Source organism: Rattus rattus, chromosome X, assembly GCF_011064425.1.
Source record: "Rattus rattus isolate New Zealand chromosome X, Rrattus_CSIRO_v1, whole genome shotgun sequence".
In the NCBI taxonomy this organism is placed as follows: domain Eukaryota; kingdom Metazoa; phylum Chordata; class Mammalia; order Rodentia; family Muridae; genus Rattus; species Rattus rattus.
Window position 1 is genome coordinate 99,524,970 of NC_046172.1, and position 22,847 is coordinate 99,547,816.

General features: G+C 34.7%; 1 protein-coding gene across 4 annotated transcripts in view; it reads right to left on the bottom strand.

Moving 5' to 3' along the window:
- The window catches only part of Klhl13 (kelch like family member 13), a 112,797-nt gene that overhangs the window by 57,286 nt on the left and 32,664 nt on the right, over positions 1–22,847 (bottom strand). The window contains exon 3 of one of the 4 annotated variants that reach the window (XM_032889961.1): positions 15,342–15,407. The exons of 1 other annotated variant lie outside the window; for it this stretch is intronic. In XM_032889961.1, coding sequence (XP_032745852.1) covers positions 15,342–15,407 — 66 coding nt within the window. Of the gene's footprint in view, positions 1–5,425; positions 5,594–6,050; positions 6,420–15,341; positions 15,408–22,847 lie in introns of those variants that run through there. 2 more of the 4 variants (XM_032889963.1, XM_032889962.1) reach the window with 2 other exon arrangements.

Below are 22,847 nucleotides of genomic sequence, written 5' to 3' on the forward strand. Positions count from 1 at the left end.
AACAGAAAGATAAAGAATAGTTACAAGTATAAGGACTGTATTTACCTAACATTTAGCAATTATTGTTGGCATGCAATATCGAGCAACTGCTGAATGTTACTGATTTAGAATATGGTGGCTCCTGATTTACAATAGTGTCACACACACACACACACACACTTTTTATTTGCTGTAAAATATGCATTCAGAAGCAAACCTGAACTTTGACCTTTTCCTATATTATCCAATGCAGTATGACTGTGTCTTGTTATGCCCCTAGAGTTGAGCACTATAGGTCACAGTCACACATTATGATGATAAACACACACATTATAGTATGCTGTGATGGTAGTCAGGGATATGGAGTGAGTTAGGTGTATTGAATTCATTGTTATTTACCTGTGATATTTTCAACTTACAAGATGGCTTTCCAGTGACATGCACTTTGAATACCCAGAATAACATGTATATGCCCTCTTTGGTATAGACTTGAAAAAACACACATTAATACACTGTGAGTGCCATTTCAACTTAAAATATCTGCAGTGCTTATCTCTTAACTCTTTAGCTGCAAGAAAGTTATTTACACAGACATTAGGCACTCTCTTATTGGTCTTTCACTCTTTCTGCTTTCTCAAATTTGGTTCTACAGTCATCTTGCCTGAACATTCTGTCCCTAGTAACTGTGGATTTCTCATGATAATATCAAGATTTGCAATTCTACTTTTTTGCCCCCTATGGGCAGTTGCTTTGCAGGGAGGAATTCTGGACAGCAGCATCTCATTAAGGATAAAAAGAATAAAGCAAGATAAATGATTAGCAAGCAAAATTCTTTGAAATATTGGAAAGTAAAAGAAGCACTAGCTTTATACATGAGTCGTGTAGTATTTTGTAAGTTCATTACATGATTTAAAAAAAATACAATGGGATTGATGAGAAAATTTTAACTTTACTTGAACATGCCAGACTAAAGTATCTTAAATAGTTAAAAGAATAAATGTTGATCAAGAGGAGGTGCAGTCTAGTCAGAAACCTCTAACAAGAAAAGTTTGCAAACACAAAAGGCTGTCTTCCCCTAGTGGGACAACATACATTGCATAGACATACTGAGTGAAAACAACTTAAACATTAAGTGTCTGGGAACCATGGCCCACAGGACAGTTTCCAATCTTGGCTCTATTCAAGAAATACTTTTAATTTTACTAGCTCCGTGAGACTCTACTAGGATGAGGAAATAAAAGAGAAGGAACTGATTTTGCACAGTACAAAGACTTTTCCATGAGTGAAGAAGGGTGCTATTCTCTTTTCCCTGACCATGTTCAAAGGAGGACATGGATTGGCATCTGTGAGAAGTATCACAGAAGAGGTACTAATGAAGTACTAATGAAAGGAAGTGTAAGCTCTCCAAATCACCTCAAAGGTCACTGTGATTTTCTATTCATAAATGATAAGGTAACCCTTCTGTAAGCCAAGACAACACAAATTCGTAACCATCATGCCAGAAAAGTTACAGAGCAACACAAATTAGTCTAATGCATTGGATATATGATTTGATTTACGGACATAATTGTGTTATATAGCAAAGACAAATCAAGCAGACACAGAATTAAAGTGTGCTAACTGTGACAGAGATTAGTCCTTCTAAATTTGAGACTATTTAAATATTGCAGTAGTTAAGAAAGATTTACTAAACTACGAGTTTTGGTTTGTACCCTGAACTAGTAGAGGGTACTCTTAGGGGAAAGAAGGGAAAGAAAATATCAAAAAAGTATAAAAATATTCATTTTGGTTATATCTGTATTTGAATCATCCAGAAATGAAGAAAATTAACATAGTATGCAAAGTGTTTTTCTCAGAAAATTTAAGGACTGAATTATATTGATTAAAGAAATTGCTATGGAATACTACACTATTGGCAGTAACTATAAAATATAGTTTACATTACAGTAAACAATAAACAGAAAGATAACTAATTACAAGCATACAGGGTAAAGGAGGATGAGACCGATTCTGATTCAAATTAGTTCACTAATATCAGTCATTTCTTAAGAAAATTACAAATCTAAGGGAAGGGTATCATAGTGCCCACCTTGCAAGAATTCACTGTTACGATGCACCATATAATTCTTAACCTAATTATTTTCCACCTTCTTTCCATACTTCTATAACTGATGAAACTTTTTGTTTGTGAAAAAAGAAAAGGTTGCTAGAACCTATACTGTTTCAGTGTGTGTTCAGAATCTAACAGTGCATTAATCCTATAACACTGGTCTGAAGGAGCCATTTGCTGTTTTAAAACAATGAATACCAAAACATTGGCAAAGCACTTCGGTGCGGTTGCCCTTTCAGCTTTATTAATTTAAGCCAAATGGCAGGGGAATTTATATGGTTTACACCTGTCAAGAGCAGAGTCTCTACTAATGCAGTTTTCACTGACCAGGAGAACCTCCCGGAGGCTAAGGCTGAACTTCAACCTACTGTTGAACAGACAGGTAGCACAAACATGTCACCAAGGACTCTGTTTCTATTAAGAGAATCCCTCCAGACATCCAGATGGATGGCATACCACTCTGCACGTGTTCAGACCTAAAGCTGGAGGAAGACTATGTCTACACAGTAAACAGGGCCAAAAATTATCCTAAACCTTTTATCTCCCCTAATGCATTACAAACATAATTTGAAATGCATTTTATGCTACATAAAACAATTTTCCTTAAAGGTGCCATAGTTGCTACTGTCACAACTCTTGAAAATACTGAGACATCTCAACTATCTAAAAAGAGAAAACAAACTTCAACTATAAATCCCACAGGAACAAACATAATATATTTGTTTGATGTTGAAAATGAATTCAATGTTCTGTACTGTAGCAGATGTTAGCATAGCAGCCCTGACCTGTGTACAGCATCAAAGCAGAGCTCGAACCCAACAGCACTGACACTGGGCTTAGAAAGATAATGTAGGACCCTTTGTATTTTGTTATACTTTCTGAATTCCTACAATACAGTTGTGCTATAACTAAGGAAACCTTGTTTTGGCACTTCAGTCTTTGAGAAAATACTTGCTTCCAATCAAAGTCATGTAATGTGTGTTTGACAAATTGCAGTACATAATGATAAAACATTGTAAAGCATTCTTTGTGTTGCACAGGCACAAATACAAGAAGATTGTACACAGACTGTGAACGATTCTAGATTATTCAAAATATTATTTAAAATTCTATGATATGATTTTATAGATCAATGTCCAACAGATCACAGTCTGCCAAGGAGCCAGAATTTAACTATTTCATTGCAATGTAAAGAGTTTAAAAAGCAACAGCAACAAAATCCAAGATTTATTGGACAAACAACTCTAACCCAGTAACCTAACTTCGTTTTGATCATTTGGGGTTTGAATTTTATGTTAATCTTAAATAGTGTTCTGTATTCAGGAAGGTTATAGAGTGGAAAACACTGATGACAACAATATGCTTTATTATTGTTGGCCAAATGACTCAAAGCATTATGATAAAAAAGGTAAAAGGTAATCAGCTTACACACTCTCCAAGTGACCCCTCTCCATATCAAACTTTTTATCTCCATGTATATATATTCACTTGATGTTTGGTAGTAATATGTTTATAAAGAAAAACACACTGGGGTCAGTTTAATAATATTACCTGGTACCAGTCAAAATAGTCTAGCTTAACTTTTAGCTCTTCAAACATCTTTCCATCCTACTTATGTGTATTACCAGTAAATAGCATTCACTATTGTAAGAGCACACAGTATTTTCTAGCTTTTACCTTTTAAACAGATGAATTCTTCAAGGGAAAATGTTATTTATTTAAAATGTTGTATTACGTTGTATCTGAGCTTGTGGCTACTAAAAATTAATAAAATATGGGCATATATTTAAACATCTCTAAAAAGGGCAAAGGAGTCTCAAAAAGGACTATAATTTGCATCATTTAAACTGTGAAACATAGTAAAAAATACCATAAACATTAATTACAATTATTCATTGTAACCCAGTGATCTTTGCAGGGTTTTGTTTTGTTTATAATTAAGTTGCTTTTCGTATATATTTCACCATTCCTCATTAGCTAAGATTCATAAAGTCGGGAAGCTATCCTGTTTTTCTCAAATAATTGGAAGGCGCTCCACTAATTGTCACCTCCCATTAATTTATTCTTTTCCTAAATACAGCATCTGCAACCCAAACATAGCTGTTGTATTTTCACAAACATCAACTAAATTATTTCACTTCAAAAAAAAAGAGTTCACTATCCAATTAAATAAAATAACCCAGAACACAAATAAATAGCATCATGAAAAATGATTTCAAAATGACTCTGAAATACCCTCATTTTTCAATGCTTTCCAGGGAATTACATCGGACACAGTAAAAGCAACTGAGTACCTTTCAAAAGACCTGACTATTGTATATTACATACAACTAAATTTTTTTTAAAAATGGCAATACTATGGACTTCTAAATACATATTTCGTTTAAAGCAAAAAGAATTTCCACGTTATGATTACTAAAAAATAATTTCAAGGGAACATTCAGAGTTCAAGCACCCTTAACACTCAAAAGATTTTCTTGTTTTAATATTGTTTTCTTACAAGGTCCAGCTTTCCTGCACTCATTCCTCCTCTAAAAAAAGATTTTGAACAATACTTCAAAAGAACATTTCAACATAGCTCCTGGAGTTTTTATGCCATATTTTATAGATTTAAAATATTTTTTAAAAAATTCCAAGCAGAATGCCCAATGTATTTCTTCAGCTTTTTACACATTTCTAAACAGCTGTTTGTAGAATACTCTTTTTTTTAGAATACTCTTTTCAACCTCTGAATATATAAGCAACTGCCCAGAAAAGTAACATGCATGCCACCTAAATTTGAACTTGTACTTCACAACTTGAATGAACACTGAGAAAGACATATCATTCATTCACTTTTATACAGAACTAGAGTGTAAAAGTCTTGACTGAAAGACTCATTTGATGAACTATGAATGTTTCAAATTCATCCAAATTAACACACTAAACATTCCCATACTTAGTGTATCATAAACATCAAGAACCAGCAGATTTTAAGCTAAAAGAAAAAAATTACTCTTTCGAATATATAAACATCCCAAAAAGCTCATGTTAAACATTAAAGTTTCCTTATATAATCCTTCGGCTATACCTTCATAGTAATGACTAGTTTTGCATTTAACACTAAGTGAAAATAAATGGATGGAAAACAAAACCAATGTTAACTTGGGCATGCCAGTATCTGTAAATGTAAGCAAGCTTGAGGGGTTTCATTTGTTTGGCTGTTTTGTTTGTTTGTTTGTTTCCCAATCTTGTCAGTTGGGGGATGTTGCTATTTGGGATCCCCCTCCCACAGTTTGCCACACGGCAGATTCATGAATGAAACCCCACTTTAATATCCTATTTTCTCTCACTTACATGTATGCTGGAGAAAGTGGAGTTGACCTGGATGTTTTAAGCACAGGAACTGGGAATTTCCAGCTAGCAGGAGAGCTCGTTTTCCATTTCAATGGCATGTTGTCACCACGGTACTACGATAACAGTAAACAGCGTTTCCATAACAGACTACCAACTAACACTTCCATTCCACAGTGGACCGACACAGCAGCCGCGGAGAACAAGCAAAAGATCCTGCCAGTGCCCTTAAACCGAAGCCTCCAATCTGTACAATAGGAATGCAAGGTACCTCCTTTAAATCGCACTGTCCCCTAAAGCAATAAGATGATTCTGTCCTTCCAACTCAATAATAGTGCCACCTCCTTAAGAAAGTGTTGACTGCAGTGTGTGTGTGTGTGTGTGTGTGTGTGTGTGTGTGTGTGTGTGTGTGTACACTGTACTATAATAGTACACAAATGACTTTTTTACTTAATAAAAAGCAATAGGGTGCTTTTTTTTTTTAAAAAAAAAAGCTTGCACTACCATTGTTCTACCTTAACAGGGATACTGCAGCATTGTACTATTTTTCTACACCTATTAACCTGATTTCTGACCAATACTAGCAGAAAAAATAGATGAGTTTTCATATAAAAATGAAACAACATACCTACTCAGAATACATTTGTCATCCTCTGAACATTCTTCTTTTGAGCTGCAACAGTACAAATGGGATATAAACCTCAGCATAGCCTTAGGCCACAGCTAATAGAGATCAGTGACTAAATTCAGCAGCCTGCTTTCCTCCTGTGAAAGCTCTGGCCACACAATACAAGAATGCCATTATGGGAAAAGCCCATTTAAAAAATGCCAGGTCCTCTGTTTTCCAGTTAGAAGAAAGCAGAATGTCAGAGCAAATATAAACTGCAGCAGAACTCTGCGCGCTCCTCTAGTAGCTTCTGATTCAAGTTGCACTCCTTTCCCTATTTTTATTTCCAAGCCGGGATGAGCAAAACCTCGCACATTTACAACATGCTGTGGCAACACGACTATCTCTCTGTCTTCTGCAGCAGAGAAGTACAGAATAGCGTGCTCTTAATAGCAGTCCTCGGAGGGACGCTATCAACAATCTAATTCAATACTGCCCTCCCCTTCTTCCCCTTTTCTCCTCCCGTTCACCCCCTTACTCCTCCCCCGTCCCCCAAACAGCTCACAAATTGTCTAGAGGAAAGACCGACACTGCTAGCCAAGCAGGTGTCCAGCAGGGACCACTCCACAGCTCAGCAGCGGTCCAGTAACCTCTTGGGATTAGCGATTGTCAAAGAGGTTCCAAAAATTGAAGCTGCTGTTAAAGCAGCTTGAGGTATTCCATGAAAGCAATGTCAAATAAAGAGTTCATCTACATTGTTTTAAAATACTGCCTGAAAATAGTGTTGTAAATAATCCCAAAATGATTGGGTGTTTTACTTTTGTTTAAAGGAGCCAAACAAATTCATAAATTTTCTATGCAACTTTAAAAGTAAAATTAGGCTAAATTAAATTAATATTATTTACAACTCTTTTCTTACAAGCTGAAAAGATACTGCTTCTTAAATGGGCAAGGTGCTGCTGTAAAAATCCTACCCTTCTGACACCTCTATATTACCGTAAAAAAACAAAAATTATCTTTGTTCCATCAATGCCTACTTAATAAAGGCAGACCACCAATAACAGAAATGTCACTACCTTTTAAAGACAATAAATGCCACAACAAAGAGTTCATACTTATCTTTTATTCATATCTAGACAATAAACTTATACCTCCAGTCAATCTTTTCAAATTGTCCTGGTTTCTAAAGACTGAGATTCGGTCCCTTAAAAAGATTTTTTTGTATTAAAAATACCCTACAGATGAATGTTTCTTTAATAAAAAGCACCTTTCAAAAATCCCCAAACCTCATCATTTAATACACCAGAAACACAGCATGAAATCAACCAGGATAATCACAACTTCTTTTGAAAATTTAGTTCATTATGAAGGCGAAAAGCCACTTTTTATGAGATATAAATACAGATGTAGGACGGGTATTTACATGCACACGCATGTCTGGAAAGGCAATGTTTATTTTGAAGCACTTATCAGTAATCCATAAACCTTATAAATATTAAATTGGCATTAGCCATCATTACCTCCCATGTAATTTTTATTCTATCATACATTAACTACTTCTCAAGAAAAGAAAGGTCAAAACAATTCCATCTCATTTTAGTACTCAATACAAAAGTATCTCAGAGAAACCTTTAAATGAATCAAAGAAAAGAATATTCATCAGCACATCTTAGCAGTGAAAACATACTTGATTTAAAAAAACCTCACAAATACAAATATACAATAGTCAGCATTTCATATTGGGAGATTTTATGTTGTCTAGGAAAAGCCAGCAAGGGTAAGCTGTTTGAAACCCAAAGGAAAAATACATGCATATATATGTATGTATGTATAGAGACACCCAGCTTGGAATGCCTCATTCCAAAATGAGTTTCTAATAAAATTTCAATGTCTAAGGCACATGCAGACATTTGAAAATATTAAACATAATATTTGCCGTTTGTAATAAGAAGAGTGTATTTTAGGAAGGAGAGATCTAGGCTTTTATGCTTATAGCAAGTCTACAAAGCAGCAATTGCAAATGTGACTACATCTTCTGAGAACCTAGACTTGTACCAAACGGCGGGAATAAGTGTGTCTAGTAGCTATCTGTACAGAGAGACACCTCGAGACTGCTCAACAGAAAACAGCCTGAGACTTTTATAACTTCCTAAAGTATATAGTTGATGATCATTTTTCTTACAAATATCCTTGAGGTATCACTCTTCTACAAACAATCAACTGGCTGAAGTAAACAACAAACAGTTGTCTAATGTCATGAAGAGCCAAAGAAACTAATCAAAGGCCATTTCATTTGCCAATTTTCAGCCTAGACTTCTGATTTAGTGTGAAATAAAATGATTTTAATAGTTGTTCAGAGTGAGAAGAAACAAACACTGCTACCTTGCATCTCATTTTCAGCATCCTTAAAGACTTAAAATGCAAATACCATTAGACCTGATTGTAAGCATTTATTTACATTTAATTCTAGGTTTTGGGCTTAATAAGTTGCTATATGCTTTGCAATTTTCTGTCACCCGCAATAATCATTATGCCAAAGGCATAAGAAATAATTACTTTAAGGAGAAATGTGGTCCATGAATTGTCATCAATTTAAATCTGCTTAACAATACCATTCCTCATATATTGTTTAGAAATAAACTCTACCCAGGAGAAACTGCCACATTACAAACTAGCACTATCAAAATTAACCAGATTTCATTTTCTTAGCAGAGAGCATAATAGCAAATATTGAATGTAATCATAATTACCATCATATCCCAGAACCCAAAATATTTGCATATATATAAGAATGATTAATTATACATTTATAATTTTACTCAGGTTCAGTGAAGCACTATTTTCATACTGTCCCTTCATCATAGCACAGGAAGCACTGATTTCATTTACAGAATACTTGGATGCTATCACAGCACCAAGAAGACACAAGGATATTCCAAGTATTTTATAAACATTAATGTCTTAAGTACCTGTACAATGTACATCTCAGAGTTAAGATAGCCAGAAGACAATGATGGTTCTTGGTCATGGCCATAGAAAGAAAGATCATTTTGGGGCAGTACCTACACCACAGAACCCTATGGCTTCCAAAGTAGGAAATAAGATTCCCTACAAAACATCTTATTCAGTATTCCCATTTGTGGAGATTGAAATTCTGAACTCAGAGAATTAATTGTCTTCTGTCATAGTGCTGACTAGTTAAAAGATTACTTTCAATCTCCTAGTCCAGAATTACTTCTAGAGTATTCCTGAAGTTTTTTAATTCAGAATATTCATTAGATGTATGCTTCTATCTGAAGCGAACCACATCCTATTACTTAATCTCAGCATAGTCTAAAGAAAGAAGAACAATGAAGAGATATTTCATCTTCCTACTAGAAGTCCACTGAAAGACAGAAATGAGACACAATCACCCAAATGAAAATGTACACATACAAAACCATACCTGAAACTTTAATTCTACCATGTGTAGAAGAATGGTCAGGTGGAAAATAATGTAAGTACATGTTAAGGCAGTCTTGGTATAGCGAAAATAGAGAAAATACAGCTAATATTCTTGATTTTTCTCAATATTTATCCCTAAATAACTTGTAGAAGTGAATTTTCTGACTGTTACAGCCTATTGTATACTGGTAATCTATTTATCATGTAATGAGCAATCTTGACACTATCTCTTCAAATCAATCTACAATATCAATGTTACTTATACTCTCCTGACAAAATTGTTACTGACCACACCAATCTAGATACTCATTTATGTTATGTTCTACCAATTAATAAAACATATACATGACAACCAGGGCTTGTAATTCTGTCCAAATATGCATCATCAACAACAAAAGCGAACAGCACATCAAAATTCTTTTGGGAAATACTTTTCACATGTACATGTATGTGTGTATCTTTTCTACACAGTAAGATTATATACGCTTGTCTGTCTCCTTAATTTGTTTCTGTGAACTTGAATACAAAAATACAATAAATTTCTTTATAGATACTCATAGACATAGCCTTGTTTCAATCAATCTCAAATGTTTTTTTAATAGAATACTATATTGAAGAATTCTCTTTTGAAAATTTTCCTATGGTCCCATAACAGATCTATGGAGACATATACAAGTATAGTTATGACTACTCCTGGGAGAATACCACCATCTTATGTTCACATGCAAGTGCAAAAAATCAAATCCCTTACTCCGTGGTAGCATAAGTAATATGAAGGCAGAACTCTTGAATAGCTCCAACGGCTAAGAATAATTAGTTGTACAGCGGTAGGACAGCAATGTAAAGAGCCGGTGTACTGAAAAAGCAGAGCACGTGATATAAGGAATCAAAGAACAAAATTGTTTAAGGAATAGCAAGGGAGGAATAACTGGAAGGGGAACAGAAAGAACTTTCTGGTTTTTACGTCAAACATTTACAGTTGGTCAAACATTTATAGTTGGAAGTCTTACTTGATTGTCACCTACATATTTTTACTAATTGATTGACAGAACCTATCAAAGCTATGGGGCTAAGTCAGGAGTAGGACTGGGTGGATGAAGATGCCCAGGGATTATATTAAGCAATGAACAAAAGCCCAGTTGTTGAGGAACCAAAGGACCTGCAGATTCTGACTACACTTACTATACTGATTCTGACCAAACTTACTATACTCATTGTCCTGTTAAAGCTAAAAAAAGATAAATGTCAAATGATAAGTTCAAAAGTTCTTCCATCCCTGCTGTCTACATTCTGGTGGTATCTACATTATTTATATCTTTTCTTGTTTTCTATGCTTCCGTATCTTAGAATATTCCCATCTGTTCAGAAATGTACCTCCCCCACCCTAGAGTGCCTGTATTTACTAGGGATGTAGTAGCAGAAATTAATGATTTTTAATATATGCCATTTAAATAAATAATATTTGTACTATAGTTTTAAAATTAATTACAAACAGCAATATAAAGAGGTGGGTTGTCATCATCTTAGAGGGATAATTTCCTTGGTGCCCTAGTAAGATGCCATGATGTTAGTAAACTTTGTACCACAAACATGTTACATCAGTTAGCAACCGCATATTACTGTCCGTCCTTCAAGAATAATCAAGAATCCTTTAATTTGGATAACTTCCTACCTCAACACCATTTCTGTCATATTGGGAGGCACTCAGTGCATATTAAATTGTGTGAAATGAATGGAAAATATGTTAGCTCATGATTGACTCAATCAGAATATCCTAGTGAAGAAAGGTGTTTGAAATAGTATTGCTACATTTGCTAGGCCTACAAGTAGAGTTTAGGTAAAAAGAATATTTATTAGTTTGATAATTTTAGGCTATAAAATCCTTAATATCAAAATACCTATCATCTATCTATATGTCTCTATTGATCTATTTAAAATATAAATATATATCAACAGATAGACAGAAATGTGGAAATGTTGCTACAGGTTCAAGGGCTGAAGGCTTGAGTCACAGATGATGACATTTATTGTGGGAGGAGGTAAAAGTAAGAAGTAAGAAAGGAGGTCACTGAGGTGTGCTCTGGAAGATATGTCCTGGTAGTCAGCCTCTCCTCCCACTCTTAGACACTATAGCGTAAGATCCTCTAGAATATGCTCCCTTGCCTTAAATGTATTGGATTTTCCAAACCTATCCAAATAAAAAAAATTTGAAAATGTGGACAGGATGGGGTGTGGCTCATTAAAAATAACCGGGCATGCTTGAAGCTATGGGTTTGATACACATCAGAGCCTGAGATAATGAAAATAAAAATGTATAGCAAATTTGAATGAACAACTAAGGATATGGCCATTTTAAATAAAAATACATGATCAATATTTCAGGACATTTGTTTTCATTTTGATAATTTTATATAGACGCAAAACTAACAAATATGAATGAAAAAATATGGCAATCTTTATATTTGTAAATCTTTATGTTGTTTTAGTAAAAGTAAGTAATTTATTTGTTTTTATTTATGATGGTTGAAATTTTTCCATAATAAGAACAGTTCATACCATACAAAAAGCATGCCAATTAAAGAAAATCAAGACTTCCTATATTATTTAGAAATATCTTGTCATTAATAAAAAGGCCTTTCAAATAGTACATTTGCTTCAATATTCCAAGTTTAATTGATAAAACTTTAATATTTTCAAAAATAAATCAAAGATCTATTATTATATTGTCATGAAAACATTTCTTTGGCTAAAGCTGAGACTGGAGGTTTACCTGATAACCTCATCTCTTCCTCCTCCTGTTCATAAACCTACAACATTGGGGGGGGGGTCCCAGAAACAATATTCATGAAAAATTAATCTTAATGATTTATTGAAATTATACAATACTAAATTAAATTGTTATATGAAATGTTGTGATTTTCTTTTACTATTTTCTAGACTTGCTCATTAAAACTTTAAATTTCTTACACTTGTCTACAATAAAACCACTACTATCAGTCAGGGGTGGCAGCAAGTGCCTTTAGTCCTAGCACTTAGGAAGCAGAGGCAGGCACATCTCTAATATTGAGTAAGCTCCAGGGTGGACAGGACTACACAGAGAAACCCAGTCTTGAAAAACACCGATCAAATAAACAAATAGACAGAAACACCCCAAAGCAAATGAAAAACACTACTACTATCAAAAAATTAAAAGTTCATTAGAATATGAATGGCATATGCCTCTAGTCCTACATCTTGAAGCAGGAAGATTGAGGCTAGCTGGGATACAGAGTAACAAGACCAGGTATATAATAATAATAATAATAATAATAATAATAATAATAATAATAATAATAATAATAATAATAGATTCAATGGCATAAAGAAAAGGTCTTTAAAACAACTCCATCTTCAACTTGAACCTCTTGACCCATTGCTCTAACATGTAGCCCAACAGGTATGTTAAAGGGTCGGTTCCCATTATTTGTCTTCTATGGAAACACCCTAAAGACTAACTTAGTAAATACCTGTACTTTCTGTGACTGTTTCTAGAGACTTCCCATTTTTAAATTTAGTGTTCTTTGGTGATTTTGAGAGCTCCAAAATAAGTATAGGATACCTAAAATGCACTGAAATATGACATATGCATAGTGTTTTGTCTGAACTATAGAAGCTGTTTCAAATATTGCATAAGTCATTTCTTGTTCTTTATCTCATGTTCTGTTATTCGCTAAATGCAATTTTGAATAAAAATAGAATGAAACCTATAGGTTGACCATACATTTAAGCTAAAGGTAATCTAAACTTGAGTTTTCTACTTGTATTTCTAAGACTGTCTTCAGCTGCTAATACATTCAGAACTACTACTTCATGTCTTCAAAATCAAGTATCTGTGTTAATCAGTTATTTCTTCCAGTATTCAGAAGCCCTGTAACACTTTAATGAAGTACACTTCTCTCTCTCTCTCTCTCTCTCTCTCTCTCTCTCTCTCTCTCTCTAGAGAGAGAGAGAGAGAGAGAGAGAGTAACAACATTTCTTCTTGGTCTTAATCTAAATCAGAAATCAGAAATATTGCTGGACATTTTTACCAGTATTCTATTAAAGGGTCTGAACAACTTGTTCTTATAAAACTGTAAATATTAAAGCATAAAGCAAAATTATTTTATTATTTATGCTCAGAGGTTTTCAGAATTACAAATTCTCATGATTCAGATTTATAAAGTATCACAAAACTTGTAAACAACAACGCCAGAAGAAGAAGCTAGACTGAGCTTAAACTGCTCCTATAGATAATCAACAAAAGACATTGGCAAATTTATTTATTAAATAAGCATCATGCATTCCTGTTAAATAAATGCACCTTTTTACCATGGCCTCCTTAACATATTAGACACCATCAATAATGCCATATAAACTTCTTATATATTACAAATATCAAAACCAAAAAATTTCCTCTATTTTGTCAAAACTCCCTTGAGAGACTCTGCATGACAAATGAGTTGTCTAAGTAAGCCCTGACAACTTTGCTAAGTGTTAGATATACACAGAAAAGCACATGTGACCTGGCCCCATGTCTGATCAGACACACCCAAAATGGGAAGAAATATAGCGACGTTGTAAAGCTTTCACCATGCAGCACTTTTGACAGCTTAATGTTTTAGACATTCTTTAAAAATATTTTCAAATAAAAGAAATCTGGCAGAATAAAGCTAGTGAAATACCAAAATGTATTTTTATCTGTTAGTGACATCTTTTTCTTTGCCTTTTACCTTCTTCAAGTTTAAAACAGACACAAGCCTTTCTAAAATACCTCGCAGTCTTCAAAATGCATTAAAACCCATTGTGATGTGCTTCAAATCCAGACACAGAAATGTGCACGAACGGTGGCTTTCATGCCTCACCCTTGCCTGCCCCTTGTCCCAACTGTCTTAGTTGATATGCTTTGACATAAAGCATAGATTCTGCTGAGAGAAAGATGTTCTTTCCCTGGCACTTCAAGAGTCAATTGTGAGGCACAGAGAACTCTTATACCTTTAAGGCAAATGCTCTTGAACATTAGTGTGTGGAAGAATCACCTGGGGTGAATAAAATGTCAAAGTCTGGGGGTGGGGACGCATACTCTGCATTTTAAACAATTACTCAGACTCATTATCACACCAGGTCTACCAGGCTTTGTGAAAGACTGCCTTAAACTCAGGTAATGAAGCCCTGCCCAAGATACCCAAGCTACAGTAATAGTTGTCTCTCTCAGTCACTGGCCTCCCTTAGCACATAAGCATTGGCTGCTCACCACCAACTGTCAAACCAGTATCCACAGCCCTTATCTTGACCTCCCAAACTCAAGATCCTTCCCAGTCAGGGAGAGTCTGAAAGCAAGATGTCCATCTGACAGAAGCAGACAGACAGATTCACAGTGGGGAAAAAAAGTGAGACGTACAGAAATAAGGAAAGAAATATAGTACAAATTAGACTGATTATGCAATACAGATTTAAAAGTTAAAAACTTATTATCAACTTCATTCATTAGCAAAAGAGGACAGAACAAGAGACCTGCGGTCTGGATGCAACTCTGACACTAATTAGCTGAATGACCCCAAGTGCTATTTTTCTCTTCTGTAAATTAGAGGGAAAAATGCTACTGTCCTTGTTTATCTCACAGCAATGATATGAAAGCCAAATGAACTTAGGTTTGTGAATATACAATGAGAAGTACAAAGCCAAAACAACGCTGCAAATATTATTAGCACATTTCTCAATCAACACAGACCCTAGGCATTAATGGAAGTTTATTTGATAACTGAATGTCTTCAAATACCTCAGGGTCTTTTATGAAAATAAATTCTCATCAGAAAAAAACAGGTACAGGAAAATGTAGACCCTTGGACATACCCTGCAGCTGCTTTTTTGAATATATCCTTGAAATCGGCTTGTTTTAAAGACAATTGCCTCCGTCTCCTAAAGTGTAGTGCAAAAAAAACAAAACAAAAAAAATCTGGTTAATTGTGGCTGTATTGTATTTGGTTCAAATTTTTCAATACATACCCTGAAAATATTTAATGTAATTTAGTATGTCATATGTTTAAAATTCTGAACATTTAAGGCCACACAGAACAATATAATGCTATATAAAGTAGTTTTACGAAATGTAACAGAGAAAATCATAAGATTGCATTTGTATTTTAGAAGCTTTCTTAATGTTTCAGAAACCATAAAGTGCAGATTGGCATTAAGTAAAACATTGATTTGCAGCTGATCTACAAGACCAAGCTGATCAAATTATCATAGAAAGAAACATTTTTTTTTCAGTAGATACCCTCTTAGTCTTTGGGTTTTTTGTCGTTTTCTTTAAGCTTTTAAGCCTAACGGATTGTCTTTTTTCTGATATACTGTTTGCCACAAAGACCTGAAAAAATGACCCAGATTCTAAGGTTTCAGAACATATGGCTAATGTTCTTCTAGCCATTTATATAATTCTTTTGTTGTTGTTATTTTCATTGCTTGTAATTAATTTTAAAATGGAAATATATGTACAATCTTCAGTATAGAAATTTAGGGATGATTTTTTTTGTGAAATTTTCCTGAACTAGCCTTCCTTTGGGAGATAAATATAAAAATTCCAACACTGACAGACTCTTTGAACTGCCTTGATGCAGTTTTAAAAATAGAGACTACTTACAGAAACACTGCAGTATCTGCTTCTGACAGTCAACTCTCCTCGAAAAATTACAATTTGCTGGCATTTGTTTGAGGCGCTCCAACACAATGCATAATTTATTTGCATTTATTGCATTGATGTTGCTATCACCTTATGCAAAACAAACATTAGCCTCGCCTAATATTTTTCTCAAAATAAACCAGCTCAGATCTTTTTATGGGTCATTTCACAAGCACCAGTGCATTATTAAAGTCAGAACTACATCAAAGTCTAAGAGAATCTTTAGAGAAGACCTTGACAAAGACATTATCCAAATATATTTTAAGTCCAAAGGCACCCTACAAAATATGATAGTTATAGAAATTTGATTTCTGTGTGAAAATTATATATTCAAGACATCATCTCTTTAATGGTAATACTGTTTCAAAGCTTACTTTTAAAAATTCTATATACATAAATATTATGGTTGAATAATAAATAGGTACAGTATGTTAAATTCACATTTGTCATTATTTTCTCATTAAGCCTTGCCAAGTAAATGGCAATTGTATTATTCCTGTGATTACAATATACTAAAATATCTTTAAATATAGGTTATTTTATATTCTTATTAATATTATTCCTTTTCTTTGTGTATGTAAGAACAATCTGTTGTGCCACCTTCTGGTAGCTAAGTGAAATCATGTATTTCTACACAAGTCTATTCTTTATTTTAACTTTTAAAAAATACATATTTCTCAACGTGCATTACATTTATACTATATAAATAAATCCACTCTACAGTCTGAACTAAAATAGAAATTCCTTAGAGGTTTTGTAAGAAGAAACCAAGCTTTACACACGTTCCCTATGATTTTTACATGGTTACCAATATGTCTTCTGAATTCTACAATACATATAAAATTGATTTTTATATACCGCTTCACAGCCACATCTCAAAACAACAGGCTTGCTATTTTAATGAATAAGTAACAGTAGTAAATAAAGGAAAAGAAAGGTCTCATCAATAGCCATTTTTCTTTAAGGTTTGAACTCTCATCATTGTCATGTTCTTGTGATCCCTCTCTCAAAAATTCTCTGAGTTTTAAAGTTAGAGCTGTGATGCATAGCCAGGCTCTGCTACTACATGCAGCACACCCCAGTGCTCTGCCTGGTATAGCACTTCAGCTGTACTCCCAGAAACGGAAACAAGCTTTTATTCAAAAGCTAAGTGTCCTGCATACCTTGCCTTGATAAGAAATTACAGTCAGTGTGGTTGAACTATTTATATTTCAGATCTAAACTCCTGATCAGATATGAAAATGAGAACCAAATGAATCCAAAGCTTAGTTCCAGCCAACTGAACTAAAGCAACATGCTCGTCCTACAGCAGAGGCAGTGTGAGACAAAGGCTAGCACCAGGAGCTCTGACTCAGGCAAAACATGTTTACTTAAAAGTAACCGGAGTTTTGTAAGCATCCCGGTCTTGCTATTTTCACTATGGTATTAAATCTTTATTAGCATTCACACTTCCCTCTCTCTATGCCAGACAGTAATAAATCCTAGCCAGTCATTAAATCCTGCATTTTTCCCCTTAAACCAATTTTCCAGAAATCTACCTCCTAATGGGTCGTCTAAACAAATAATCTGCTTTAAAACCGAGACATCTAACTGTTCTCCCTCCATTTTTCCATTTCTGTTCTCCATTCATATTTTTCAGATCCTTAAACTGTTACCTGTGATAAAAATTAGGTATTCAACAAATACTCAAAATTCATTTATTTTTGAAATTAGCTGTGGTAAATGCTGTATTTACTACCGATACTGATATAAAAGTGAATGGGACACAATTTTTTTTGATCTCAAGAAGCTCCTGAGTGAGGGAATCAGGCACAAAAACGTAGTGCAAAAGCTTCGGTAGCATCGAACCAGGATTCCAGAGAAGAAAAAAACCTGAAAATATTGAGGCTAAATACTGACGTAGTATAGTCAGCAGTGGCTCCGTGGCTGCAGACAAGGGAATAGTGTTGAGAGACATATGCAAAAGGCATGCAAAAGATCACATAAAAGTGGAAGACAAGGCACGAGAGCAAAAATACGTGCATTTTATCTTTTGTGTTAAAATGAAACATTTGTTGAGTGAGTAGATGGATCAACAGCAGAATTAACCCAGCAGTAAAGCACAGCATCAAGGATCCGGTACACCGTGGCTGACAGGGCTTTTTCAGCTTTCTGCTGGAGCTGCCCAGAAATCGCAGCCTAACATTCTCCATCATACCCAGTTTTCTTTGTTGTTTTTTTGCTTTTGCTCCACAGGTCCTCCTGGCATGCAATTTTTTTTCTCTCAGCCCCCTTTTGTGAATGAAATCTATACTTATAGATTTACTTCAAATTGTACTCTTTTCTATGGTTATCATCCCGTTTTTCTTCAGAGGAACCTGTCCACCATTCCTAATGTTTAGAATATAATGCATAAGAACTCACTTTGATCCTGTGTTCATTATATGAAACAGAATGATTAACAAGGTGACAATTAGGGCTCAAGAGACCCAGTTTCCCAGATAGCAAAGTGCACACTACTTTTAATAACTCCCTAGACCACATTTAAAGCTGCAAAGGACGATGTGTGAATTGTGGGGAAGATGGACTCCTGTTAGGCAAGAGCACTGCACCATTGCTAGTTGCATTGTCTATCGAGTTCGGAAATTACAGAGGACAGATGAGAGCAAGATGCCAATACAAGAACTGAAAGCCGTACAAGTAGCCTTTAAAAACAGCTGTTAAGTTGGGGAAAACTGTGACTGCGTTCTATTGCTTGCAGTAAAGCAAAAGAAATCACCTTGAAGGCATACAATAAACTAGAGGCATTCAGGAGGACCACAGAAAGAGATGGGGAAACAGGGTGAATTATTTTTATCTAGGTTCAAAATCTTCAAGGATGATGCCATTAAAGGAGAAACCCAAGGGTAAGAAGAAAGTGGTATTTTTAAAGGGTTAACTGTTTTGCTAGGAGATTAATCTAGGGCAAAACCGTGTCCTTAGGTGTGTGAATATCAGGATGGACCACATCCCATTACAGCCAGTGTCAAATACTCAGTAAGCATTTAAGCTGTTGTTGGTATTCGTCTTTGTCTCATCTTGTTTATGGCTGCAAAATATCTTAAGATCTATTCAATGAGGCAAAAAAATGATGTTTTCATTTATGTCAACAGTAAAAAAACCCTTTTTTAAAAAATCATACTGTTCTTTTTGTTTAATTGAATTAAGAGGAGGCAGCTAATAATTTCAAAAAGTAGATAATACTTGCAAGCGTATGCTCTCTGACTTAAGATTTCCAAGATAAAAGCTGTCTACCTACCCTTCATCCTATTGAAAGCAAAAAACCCCACCAGTTACCTTTCTACTAATTTGTACAAAACATTCAAATACAGAGGAAAAATGAGCATGCAGCTTTGGAAATGAGCCACATCTTCTCAAGTAATCTTCAGGAAGGGCTACTGGGTAGAGGGCCATAAAGATCATTTCATTTTCCTTCAGAAGAACTTTTAAATCGGTATTTGAATGACATCATGAATTGAAAGAGACAAAATAAGCCAACCCATTCACATGCTTAGTTTCATAGAAAACAAAGTAACTTCTGCAGTTTTCTCTAGGCTTGAAAGGAAATAAAGCAATCAACTTTTCATAAAACAATTTTATGCTTTCATTAGAATAGGTTAAAACTCAGGACAGTAGAAATGGCTCAGTGGTTAAAGGTACTTGCTGCTTTTGCAGAAGACCAGGTTCAGTTACCAGAACCCAAATAATGGCTTGCAACTATCAGTAACTTCAACCTTGGGGGGGGGGCAACGCTTTCTTTTGGGCACTACTGGTAAACCACATGCATACAGGCTATACCTAATTCAGTTGAAACACTCACACATATATGTAAATACATCTCTTCTTGAAAAAAAAAGCAAACAAAAAATAAACTAACCCCCCAAACACATGCTCTGACCTTTTAGATTAATAAATAAATAAAAATATCCCCATCTATCACCTATTTGTCAACCTGATTTTTCTGTTTTAGTTGTTATAGGTATTAGTTTAAACCCAACTAGCAGAATTTCTAAGGTCTTATTACACCTCTTAATTTTGAAGTACCTCAGCTACAATTTCATGTCAACCTAGTCCTTATGTAGGCAGTGTAGGTGTTAATGTTCCCACTCATTCTACCAGTGAGAAAATAAAGTTGTTAAATGATTAAGGTTGGTAACAGCTACTGAGACAAATGGAAAACAAGATTCCAGGCCTGTGACATCAAATTCAGTGTTTATTAGGGGCTTACACACACACACACACACACATACACACACACACACACACACACAAATGCGCGCGTGCGCGCACACACGCACATGCACACATAAATGTATATACACCATACTTACTTATATAATCTGAGAACTGAGGTTAAAAATGTGTATGCTTTTGTAATACCCAATTCATTGTATCATAAATAACAACCAAATAAAAAGGCTAAATTTGGTGAAAACCATGTCAGAAGAGGTAGTTTTTTCTAAATTATTTTTTACTGTTTAAATAAGGATTCATTAAAGGGGTCTTATCCTCCTCAAACTAAAATGAGTCACAAGACAGAAATAAAAGACCATAATAGCAAGCAGCATACTGAAAATGGTTCCTTTTGATGCTTGCATGATAGATGATGCATGCACCATAGAAAAGTAACTGTGGAGTAGATGGATGTGTGGGTGACTCAGTAAATTACTAAGGAACTCTATTGAGAAAGAGAAATGCTTAGCTAGAAATAAAAGCAATGTTCATTGTCAATTTTCTAAGTAAACATAAAATGGCTAAAATTTAGAGAGTAAAGTAATGTGTTTTATAGGTTTGTCACCACCTCCTCTGTGAACATTTGAAAAAAAATGAAATTGTGTCTCCTAAAGCCAGTTATTTCTACAGACTTATAATTAAAAATGATAGAAGCCTTTTCTGTGGATTGTTAGATTCTATTAAATTCTTATTTCAACCAGAAGTGATGAAAAAACATACTTTGAAATCCAATACTGACAATCAATGCTCCACTAGATGGAGCAAAAATATAAAACAGTAAGTTCAATCAAGCAAGCCGCTGCACATGACTAATACCCTGTAACACAAATGGTATAGAAATGGTATAGAGGGCAGTCAAGAGTAAACTATACAAACAAATGGGAGATCCAGGGAGTGAAGAGGAACATCAGAATGATGAGAAGGTAACCGTTTACTTCACTAACAGAGGTCAGGTATAAGCTGAGCATTTTATATTACACTCAGTAAGGATTACATTCTCCATGCTTTCTTACTCAAAATTTAAAATTGTTACTTTAGTACATCATATTAAGTAAAAGCAGTTATCAGAAGGGGAAAAGTTCTAGTTGATCATTTTCTTATCTACTATGAGAAGGATATCAAGGTGTTTAATTATACTGTTGACACCACAGAGTGAAAATTTATATAATAAATATATTAATTAAGCATTCTAAAAAGCATCAACTAGTATATATGTGTATATATTAGTGGAAAGATGGTTTAACAATGGCTCAAACAAAACAAAAAAAGAGTTTTGCTAGCTCTTAAAAAACAAACAAAACAAAACAAAAGAATGATAAGAAGGAGGAGAGAAGCAGACAGAGCAGTTTAAGGGGAATAGAAATAGTCAAAGCATATATATGCTGTCTTTATGAAACCCAGCAGCATGTACAGTGAATAAACCTTAACAAACAAAACATGATTAAGCATACAACTGAAACACAGGAAGAGAGAATGCTACCATGACCCTTACTTTCAAAATAGAAAAATATACATTTTTGATTAAAGACCTATGAAACCCCACCCAATTCGAGACTTATTTGGGTTTAAAAATATGTCTTTAATCATCCATGCCTCTCCTTTCACCCTGATCAGCAGGGAACAAGTATCAAGGATATCAACACAATGAACAATACAAAAAGAAAATAAAATAAAATACAACTGGACTTTCCAAGTAAAAAAAGTCTGTTTACAAACTTGATAAACATATGGAATGGGGGGAATGAGGGCAGAAGCTGCTGCAGCTATGATGACTGATAGATCATTAACCACCGTCTCTACTATGTTCTAGGAAACCACTGGAAGGCCTACTGACTTTCACTAAAAAGAAAACCTGTTTGCAATCCAATAACATGATCTTTGAGTTTTAGTAACATTGGACTCAAATCTGAGGACACAAAAATTTAGCTCCCAAGCGTAGTTGAGAGTATCAAAAGCATAAAGGCTGTTAGGAATCTGATCCTGAAGAAAGACTGGCCCAGGAGCCACAGAAAACAGCCAGCAAGCCAGGAATACAGACAGACACTAAGAGTTATAGGAAGAAGGTCCTGGACAATGAAATATAGTAGCCAAAGGTGGAACCCAGCATTAACAAATCACAAACCAAGGCCGAGTTTTGATGCTTGTAAACTTCAGGAGTCTCTTTTTGAATCCAGCTTGATTTCTCATAACTACCAACAATAATACTACCTTATTAAGAACTGCTATGTAGCGATTAGAAAAAAAAATGATATAACTTGATGCTTATAGTAAATCTGTGCATGAGAACACACAGGAACACTTTAAGGAGGAGAACTCAAGAAGGGAAATTAAGAAAAAGTAGTTTGAAACAGGGTTTTGCAGTTTCAATATACCTCTTCCTGTTGTCAAACTCCCTCTCCCTCCATCCTCCCCTCATTCTACCGCTACTG